The 10,516-nt window shown below is 47.4% G+C and overlaps 1 protein-coding gene and 1 non-coding gene across 2 annotated transcripts; both read left to right on the top strand.

The window, feature by feature from the left end:
• Positions 1–6,327: 6,327 nt before the first annotated feature.
• On the top strand, positions 6,328–7,529 carry LOC127330206 (uncharacterized). Its single transcript, XM_051356493.2, has 3 exons — positions 6,328–6,671; positions 6,770–6,870; positions 6,965–7,529. The coding sequence occupies exons 1-3, from the start codon at positions 6,574–6,576 to the stop codon at positions 7,465–7,467; spliced, it is 702 nt and encodes a 233-aa protein (XP_051212453.1). The 5' UTR covers positions 6,328–6,573; the 3' UTR covers positions 7,468–7,529.
• TRNAT-UGU (transfer RNA threonine (anticodon UGU)) lies at positions 7,520–7,591 on the top strand. Its single transcript has one exon. It is a non-coding gene; the product is annotated as a tRNA-Thr (tRNA).
• Positions 7,592–10,516: the final 2,925 nt, after the last annotated feature.

Here is a 10,516-nt window from a genome sequence, read left to right on the forward strand (position 1 = left end):
GTGGTGAATGGACAAAGACTCAAGCATTATATCTCAGGTGATTCCTATAATGTTGATGTTGATATTATTCAAGTGGAAACACCGGAGGCTTTCATCAAAGGGCAAATTGACAGTTCACCAGAACTCGACTTTGAATAGGTAACAGTACTGGTAATGAAAATTACGCAATTTACTTTCCGAACAATATTTTCGCTGTTTTTGGAAAATATGAGAAATTACGAGTTCGAAACGGAGTGGAAAGGACGCACGAGGGGGCGCCACCATAGGCCGGCGCGGCCAAGCCTGGGCCCGCGCCGACCTATGGTTTGGCCGCCCCGTCGCCCCTTTCCGACTCTGGTTCGATCTGGTACTTTCCGTTTGTCGCGAAAAATTTTGCTATATAATCCCCCGGACCCCTGGAGGTCCGTATATCGTGTTCTCGACGTGTTTTGTTTCGAGCTGTTTCTGCCAGGATATGTTTTCAGTTTAGAAGCACCATGGTTTCCAAGAACAAGGGCAAGGAGTTTCCGGATGAAGATGATCGAGATCTTGGGTGGAAAGAGGAAGTCAAGGACGTCAAGGAAGAGGATGAAGAAGAGGTGGAGGAAGATTCGCGCGCACACCCGCGTGCTACTATCGCAAGCATCAAGGTGGTGGACAACCCTTTTAGTGCAAACAAGAGCGCAAGAATTCGCACTGGAGGAGGGGTTCCACGTCATTACCTAGCTTCGAAAACATCTCCATCAGGCACTCATCACCCCTTCCATAATCTAATTTTCAATAATCAAATTGAAGGGACTCCCAAGGCAGCATTGCCTAGCCAGTGGGATATAGATCGCTCTAACACTGCAGGAGAGAAGGAGCCTGAGGCTGAAGAGTGGGGAAATAACTCCAAGAATTGGGACTCGCCGTCAGACAGACTCTTTAACCGCGTCGAGCACAATTCAGAGATGATTCGCAATCTCATATACAGGATTGACGAGCTTCAGGAGCTTATTGAGAAGCTTGTCAGGAATTCATCACCACCATCACCAAAGGAGTAATTTATCATCGGTATTGGCATCCCCTTGGTTTGTTCCAAGCTTGGGGGAGTGCCGCGGTATCACATTATCACTACCTTTTATTTTTATTATCGAGTAGTGTCATATCATGAGTAGGGAAGTTATCGTATAAGATGGGTTGCCGTTGGAAGTATCTCCCCTTTAGTTGGTTATCTATGTATCCCTTAGTGTGAGTTATCGTTATGGAATATTAATGAGAAGTCTTATCATTTACATATTGCACATCTTATTCTAGTTTGCAATCTCTATTATATGATTCACCTTGTTGTTAGTATTGGTATCACTTTGGGAGCATTGAATAAATCTATTTGGTTTTGGCAAACTTAGCATTGGTCAATAGCAACAACAGTTTGAGGTTTAAATAGAAAAGAGAAATACATGTAGTTGTTTCATTGTCTTTCTTGTTAGCTCATAGCCTATTATTCTGAAGTTAAAATTGTTTGTGCTTACAAGGAAGATGCATGATTGTTTCTATCATATGTATATTTGTTTGTTTCCCTCGACTCTTATGCTTGCTAATTAACCTTGCTAGCCAAAGACCTGATCTTGAGAGGGAATACTTCTCGTGCATCCAAACCTTAACCCAAACCTATGCCATTTGTGTCCACCATACCTACCTACTACATGGTATTTTCTGCCATTCCAAGTAAATACTTCATGTGCTACCTTTAAACAATTCAAAACTTAGTATCTCTTATTTGTGTTAATGTTTCATAGCTCATGAGGAAGTAGGTGGTGTTTTATCTTTCAATCTTGTTGGGCAACTTCCACCAATGGACTAGTGGCTTCATCCGCTTATCCAATAATTTTGCAAAAAGAGCTGGCAATGGGATTCCCAGTCCCAAATTAATTAAACTAAATAGACACTCCTCCATGGTATGTGATTGATGGACGGCACCCGAAGGATTCGGTTAGCCATGGCTTGTGTAAGCAAAGGTTGGGGGGAGTGTCATCATCATAATAAAACTAAAATAAAAAGGCACTCCTTCATGGTATGAGATTGTTGGCAGGCACCCGAGGATTCGGTTAGCCATGGTTTGTGAAAGAAAGGTTGGAAGGAGTGCCACACAAAATGAAAATAATATGGGAGCCGCTCTTAGGAGGTTGTCCGGCAAGGGGTTAGAGTACCCGCTACCGATCGTTGACAACAACAAACACCTCTCAAAATGTTACTTTTATTCTCTTTATATGATTGCAAAACTGAAAAAGCTCTAGCACATGATTTAATCCCTGCTTCCCTCTGCGAAGGGCCTGTCTTTTACTTTATGCTGAGTCAGTAAACCTATTTCCCTCCATCTCAAGCAAGCATTTGAGTAGTTGAGATCAAACCATTATATTGTGATTTGCTACATCATGTCTTTTATTCTTCCTTGTTTAGTACAAGTTTTATCTGAATGAATATAGCTTTGCAAGTTATCAATGATCATGAGAAGACCATTATGATTGAGTATGCAAGTTGTGCCTTATAAACTTTAACATAAGAGCGCTGCTCAATGAGATAAATATAATCTATTAATTGTTCTCTGACCAAGAACGAAGTTTGCCATCACCAATTATGATTCCTTATGCACCTTTACTTGTGATTACCTTATACTTGTTTCAAGATGAGTTATAAGAGGTTGTTTACTATAATGTCCTGTGTGAATGAATATGATGCTTCTTGTCCGTATTTTATTTATCGACTCTTCACTCCATAAACATGTGGTCCTGTCTATCGAGTTCAGTTTCGCTTGGGGACAAGCGAAGTCTAAGCTTGGGGGGAGTTGATACGTCCAATTTGCATCACTATTTTATATCATAATTTGCTGTTATTCATTGATATATTTCATATTGGGACACAATACTTATGTTATTTCATCTATTTTGCATGTTTCATCATTATTGGAGGGTCAAGCACCGGAGCCAGGATTCTGCTGGAAAAAGCACCGTCAGAATGCAATATTTCGGAAGATCAACTATGGGAGGAAATTATACCAAAAATCCTATTTTTCAAGATGACGAAGGAAGCCAGAAGGAGGGGCCAGGAGGACCCAGGGTGGGCCCACACCCTAGGGCGGCGCGGCCCATGCCCTGGCCGCGCCGCCATGTGGTTTGGGGGGCCCACGACCCCTTTCACCTCCTTTTCTTCGCGAAATCCTTTGTCCCGAAAACCTAAGCCACAGAGGGTACCTCGCGAAGAGTTACAGCCGCCTCTGCGGGGCGGAGAACACCAGAGAGAAAAGAGCTCTCCGGCGGGCAGGAATCCACCGGGGAAATTCCCTCCGGGAGGGGGAAATCGACGCCATCGTCACCGTCATCGAGCTGGACATCATCGCCATCACCATCATCATCATCTCCACCATCATCACCGCCGTCTCCACCGCTGGACACCGTCATCGCCATAGCAATTTGGGTTTGATCTTGATTGTTTGATAGGGGAAACTCTCCCGGTATCGATCTCTACTTGTTGTTGATGCTATTGAGTGAAACCATTGAACCAAGTTTATGTTCAGATTGTTATTCATCATCATATCACCTCTGATCATGTTCCATTTGATGTCTCGTGAGTAGTTCGTTTAGTTCTTGAGGACATGGGTGAAGTCTAAATGTTAGTAGTGAACTATGGTTGAGTAATATTCAATGGTGTGATATTTAAGTTGTGGTGTTATTCTTCTAGTGGTGTCATGTGAACGTCGACTACATGACACTTCACCATTTATGGGCCTAGGGGAATGCATCTTGTATTCGTTTGCTAATTGCGGGGTTGCCGGAGTGATAGAAACCTAAACCCCCGTTGGTATATCGATGCAGGAGGGATCGCAGGATCTCAGAGTTTAAGGCTGTGGTTAGATTTATTCTTAATTACTTTCTTGTAGTTGCGGATGCTTGCAAGGGGTATAATCACAAGTATGTATTAGTTCTAGGAAGGGTTGTACATTAGCATAGGTTCACCCACACAACACTTATCATAACAATGAAGATTATTTAGCCGTATGTAGCGAAAGCACTAGACTAAAATCCCGTGTGTCCTCGAGAACGTTTGGTAATTATAAGTAAACAACCCGGCTTGTCCTTTGTGCTAAAAAGGATTGGGCCACTCGCTGCAATTGTTACTCTCGCACTTTACATACTCGTACTTTATTCAACTGTTACATCAAAACCCCCTGAATACTTGTCTGTGAGCATTTAAAGTGAATCCTTCATCGAAACTGCTTGTCAACACCTTCTGCTCCTCGTTGGGATCGACATTCTTACTTATCGAAAATACTACGATACACCCCCTATACTTGTGGGTCATCAGTTCCCTTTTCATTTGTTGCATCCATTGCTCATATTGGTCGATGTATGCATTGACCGTTGTGGTTTGCTTGAGCAACTGTAGCTGATCCATTGGGTCATTAGCTATAGTATCATGGAAACGGTCGATCAACACTTGACTGAGTTCTGGCCATGTCATCGACTGCAAATGAATGTCTGAGCTATTGATCCATGTCTTTGCTTGACCTCTTATATGTGCTAATCCCCATTTGACTCTGCTGGCCACTGGAATTTCCACGAGATTGAACACATCTTCACACTCAAGTAACCAAGCTCGTGGTGCATCTCCTGTGAAAATCGGTAATTCCACATGGGGTGTACGCAGGTGCAAGTCACTGGCGATGTGTTGCTGTTGGAAACGGTGTGAGGGAAAAGGTTGGTTTGGTGATTGATTGTGGGTATAAGGCATGGTTTGTTGTATTGGCTGGGTGTATGGAGGATGTGGCTGAGTGTTGTGAGTAGGAATTTGTGGGCTATGGGTGGTGGTGGGGTTCAGTGGTGGTGGCTGTTGCTGAGCGGCAGGCATGGTTTGGTAGTATTGAGGGTGTGTGGATGGATTGGTGCACTGCACCTGGTTGTGACGCGAGGACGAACCCGCTCCCGTGGACACGATTGGCTCGCTCTCCATGCTCACGGCTTTCTGACGGGCATCGTGTGTGCTCGGTGGTAGGGGCAACTGCGCCGGAGTGAGTCGACCCAGGTTTGGTGGGAAAGGTGGTGGATTTGGTGCGGAGGCTGAAGGTGGCGGATTTGAGGCTGGTGGTGTGGGTTGTGGTGTGGGTAGCTCAGGGATGGGGGAAAGGTGCGAGCTTGAGCGTGGGGGAGGTGTCACAAAGGTTGGAGCTTGGCCAGTATCGGGTTGTGGCGTACCTTCGGGCTGCGAAAGCCGGTCGATGCTGGTCTGCATCTGCTCCATCAGCACCACCATGTTCTCCATCTGGTTCGTGAGCAGGTTGATGGAAGCCGTGGATTCTGCCTGGTAGTTGCGGAGGCGCCTCCCCACAGATCGCGCGTCCCGCTCCTGGCGTTGCTGTGCTCGGAGCGCGGCGAGCTCTGCGTCCGTTGTCGACGCCGATCCGAGGATTGGAGCATCGTCGTTGCTTCGATCCCGTGACGAATTTCGAGATCGGGATGAGTTCCTGGATCTGGGCCTGCCCGCCATGATACAGAAGGAAAGTGGGTGGGAGAGTGGTATATTTGGGAGGGAGGGAGGGCTTCGCCGATGCTAGCCTTAGGTCCGAGAGCTGATTTGCTCTGATACCACCTTGTCAGGAGACGTTTCTCACTGACCGGAATTTAGGCAAGAGGTAGGAGAGAGACGCTCCGGCGGCGCTCGTCGATAGAGGGAGGAAGACGATAAACAGGAAAATAGGGTTTCATATTGCATAGCGTGCCTCCCATCCACCCACCCCTGCCCTTTATATACGAGGACAGGATCACGCTTAGTTTGGTAAATATGATTACAGACTTGCTAATGATAATTAAGGCGGAAAAACAGAAATTAAACACGATTGCCATGGACCGATGGATCTTGTCGGAATCTCTCTGAGCCATCCGATAAGTGAAGAAGTGTCGCTTCATCAGGTGACTGTCCTGACACACACGCACGCGCATACGGGTGCTTCTCTCCGTGCTCGACAAATCGAATCAAAGTAAAAAGAGATGTAGGAAAAGATAGACAACCTCCGCACAGATAGCTGACGGGCTCCGGCTGCTGCGGTTGCATCGAAGCGGGAGCTAGAGCGGGGCCGGAGTAGGGTTTTAGGGTTAGTGAGCGGCGTCGCGGCTGGAAGGGAAGAGGGGAACAAACAGGTAAAGAGACAAGAGAGCTGCCGCCGTCTTTAGTCCTAACTCCTAACCGACTCTGCTAATGGGCTGGACGTCGATCTCAATGGGCGCTAGGCCTGGCCCGGCCCAACTCGTAGGAGCGCCAGTTACTGCCCTAGTCCCTCCCCTGTCTCGCTCCGTCTCGAACAAAATCACACACGCTCGCAACAATTTTCCTCCAGAAAAGAAGTTTTGATTTCTGCGAGGTAAGGTACTTGTTCTGATATTGATTGATCAATCCGAGTTCTCGGCGATGCCAAACGATTTTTAGCAATCCACGCGAGGTATGCTGCGCATTGCGTCCACGACTGATCAACGCTTTCTCCATCGGTTAACTGCCACAGCCCACGGATGATGAGTTTGGCGGATTGTCATCTTCTTGGTCCATAGGAGAGTTAGTTACAAGAAGATGGGTTCCGTCGTGGGCACAGCGGCGAACGGCGTCGGCACGCTCATCGGCAATGCCTTCACCGCGCCCTTGAGGGCTGTCTTCAGCGCGTCCTGCGAGTAAGCAAGCCCTGGAACCAAGATCGAAATTGTTTCTTCTTGAATTACGAGCGTGGATTTGACAGCATGCAATTGATGATTCTCTGGGATTAATTAAGGGGCGTTTGTTCGGGGACGTGGGATGTGGCCTGCTTCCTGGAGCACTTGTGCGTCGCCAGTTTAGGCAGGCTGTTCATGGTTCTGGTCCTCGTCTACATCAGTAAAGCCTCGATTCCATTAATTGCCATGGATTCTTTATAGCAATGTCGCGGTCCTTCCGTTCTGATTTGCCTTGTTTTTTTTTTTGTTGGCAGTGCTCTTCTTCGTGTACCTCATGTGCAAAGTAGGCATCATCCAGTGCGTGGCGAAGAACAGCTGCAAGATGGCCGCGGCGGCATGCTCGTCCTGCTGCCACGCGCTGACGGACACGTCCTGCTTCCTCTGGCGCAAGCTGCGTGACACGAAGCGCGTGTACCGCGGTCGTCGCCGCCGTCGGCCTCCGGACATTGAACGGGGCTCCGCCGGCTCAAGCACGGACGAGGAGGAGGACTCGTACGATAGTGATCACGACCGTACTGGAAGGGGTGCAAGCAGATGGAGAGTGGGGTCGTCGTCGGTGAGGGAGAGGAGGAAGGACAGGCTGCGGCAGTCGCTGCGCCTGAGGAGGCTGACCTCGAAAAAAGAGCAGTATGCCAAGGTGAGAAGCCATGGGAGCGGAAGGCACCATCAGCACGGCCGTGTAGGCTTGGATCGAACAGAGGTGCCGTCCACGTCGCTGCGTGTCCATGGCTCGCCGAAGCGCAGAGCGCGGGCATAGATGAAATACATCCTTAATACATTAACAAGTGGAATTGCACTGACGCCATATAGCCCCTATAGCTCAGTGGTAGAGCGTCAGTCTTGTAAACTGAAGGTCTGTAGTTCGATCCTGCATGGGGGCAGTTTTTGTCTTCTTCAAGCAAGCGCCAGGGAATGCACTCTCGATCTTTTTTTTTTAATCCACTACTTAGGGTGACTTCTTTTGGTCTTCTACCCCAACTTCTAGGTCCTAAACAGCTGAAACCCAAAAGATCTGCACAGCTTCCTCCCACTGTGAAGCCTAATTTCTTCACGTAGCGAGAATCTGGTCCTCGGCAGTTTCCCGAGCTTCTCCCGTGAATCGGTACACCCGGACGCGTCCCTCCTCTCCCGCAGTCGCCCTGCTCTCACACCCCAAAGCCGCCACCGCTCTAGGGCCGGTGACCCGCCGTCGTCAGCTCCGGAAGGGAAGGAGCGCGGCCGCCTCTCCTGTGCTCGCCTTGCGTCGCCGCCTGTGCTTCCGCATCAAGGACGACGCCCGCCCCTGCATCCACCGCCGACGAGCTCTCCGCTCCGGCCCGACAGGGCAGCAGCGCCGCCACCCCACTCCCCGCCCGCGCATCCCTCCTAGTCTCGCCCAGCATCCACAGTAAGGACGCCACCCGCATCTGCATCCGTCACCGACGAGCTTGAACTCCGCCCCCGCTGGCCGAAATTCGACCTCGTCCTCTACAGCTGACCTCACCGTCTTCACCGCTGCTGCCCCCGCATCCCTGAGTTCTCGTCCCGCATCTCCACCTGCAGCAAGGACGGCGCCCACCTCTCTACTCGCAGACCGGTGCCACCGACGAGCTCTCTGCTCCGCCCCCACCAGCTAACCGTCGACGTTTTCCTCCGCGATCTGCCTCATCCTCCACTGGCAACTAGCTCATTCCAATGTTTACTTGTATTTTCATTGATACTCTGTTAGTATATTTGTTCCAAATGTTCTCTGATTGTGAATTGATGCTCTTCTAGTGATTTGACATTTGTGATATACATATTGTTCTATGAAGATATCGTTTATTTCTGACTTTATCTGTATCATAAGATAACAATTAATGTTCTACTAGGATTTGTTAGATGAACCAATTTGTTGATATGTATTGTCATGAACCAATTTGCTGATTTTATTTGGTCTACATTGTCATGAAGGTATGTTGTTGATTTGGATTTGTGTTGTCATAAACCAATGTTGCTGATTTGTATGACCTTATAAACCAATCACCATGATTTGGATTTGTGTTGTCAATTTTTTGGGGCTTTATAGACATTTTACAACTTAACATAGAAATAAGCCATAATTCTAGAAGCCCAAAAGAATAGGAGAAACTAGCTTCTAGGAGCTTCTACCCACCACAGTTTCTCCCCACCGAAACTCAGAAGCTGGCTTATGCATAAGCATAAGCCCAAAAGAAGTCACCCTTAATACGCGAAGAGGGAGGGCTCTCTTTTCTTTCTCCGCTTTCTCTCTCCAACCCCTCTTTTGAGAGTCGTCCTTTGTTCTTGACTCCTCTCTCCTTCTCCTCGGCTGGCCGGAGTGAGTTGAAGAAAGGAGGTCGGCTCCTCTTGTCCATTGTAGTAGTTGTTGTAGAGGTAGTTTTTTTTCTAGTTCTAGATCTAAGTATTACCCATGTGGAGACTGGCGAGATGCCATTGGGGACTTCGTCACTGAGGTGTTCGAGCTGCTTTTGGTGGTGGTTGGTGCTGGTCCTGCTGCTCATGATGGTCCAGTGCAAGGAGATGGAGGTGGGCGGTGACGCTGCATCGACATCGCCTTCAATAAAGTTTGATTTGTGCTCTCCAGATTGAGGCAGGGAGATCGATCTTCCTTTCTCTTTTGGCCATCGAGGTGCTAGTCAAGAAGAGGAGTACTGGTCTGTTGATGTCCTTCGTAGATCTATGGAGCGGGCGGCAATCTTCGGAATCACTCTCTCGAAAGATCATTACCAGGGGACCGATGTTGGCAATCACGCCTTGCCCTAGCATCTGATGGCCGAAGGGCGGCTCTACTCCAAAGTTTCAACCTCCTTCTGGAGGCCTTTCTTCTCTGACATGCGCCGGAGCTCGCTGTTGCTTCACCCCCCAAGTGGTTCGTCCCCGGTGGTGCAGTGATGGTCGGCGAATTTGGTTCTGCATCGCCAACGAGAGTATCGTGAGCATCCTCCTCTCTGACCTTGGCGCATCTTGTGCCTTGAGGTCGCCGACGTGCGGTGGTGGAGGAGCCTAGGCACCTGATAGCTTGAACATTTTTTGTGCTACGGTCCTTTTTGTTATATTAGAGGCCTTATCTTTAAATTGTAGGTTTTCCAGGGCAATAGATGCTAGAGGGTCTCTTTGTAAATCTGTACCCACCGCTTTATAATGAAGCTTCTGGGCCTCTCCAGGCCGCTTTCTGTTAAAAAAATCCACTACTTTATAATCTATTTTTTTTAGAAAACACACTTTGGCTCCTAGTGTATATATGCATCTATTGTCTCAAAAGGAAATTTCACGTCAACGTCCATATATTTTATGTCCGGGTAGAACGTTTCAGGGAAAAGGAAATATTTTTTGTGGCATTTCTAAGAAGACAATTTCCGATGTTCATTTAATTATCCGCGAGACATTTTTTTTATAAGAAACACCTTTATATTGCTTTTATCTTACTTTTTATTTGCTGCACTATTTTAATTCGAAAATACAAAAATATTTACTTATCTTATTTGCATCCAAAACCCCCAAAACAATCAGCCTTTTTACTGTTTTTTAGTTACTTTATTTTTTCTAGTTGTACATATTTTATTACTACTTGTGTTATATTTACTTACACAAATGCTTGACAACTACACGGTGGAGTTGGGAACACAAGATTTTATTTTACTTTGCAGGATTGTTAAAAGAAGAGAGGGAGAGATACCTCTCGAGTCACCCTTGTGGGGAAAATTGCTTCCTAAACTGCACACTCTACACTTGGAGTCCCACCGTTATCAATACTTCATTTCCCCTTGAGTTCATCGATCTTGATTGTTACTCTTTGGTTCATGGTA

This window comes from Lolium perenne, chromosome 2, assembly GCF_019359855.2.
Source record: "Lolium perenne isolate Kyuss_39 chromosome 2, Kyuss_2.0, whole genome shotgun sequence".
Lineage (NCBI taxonomy): Eukaryota > Viridiplantae > Streptophyta > Magnoliopsida > Poales > Poaceae > Lolium > Lolium perenne.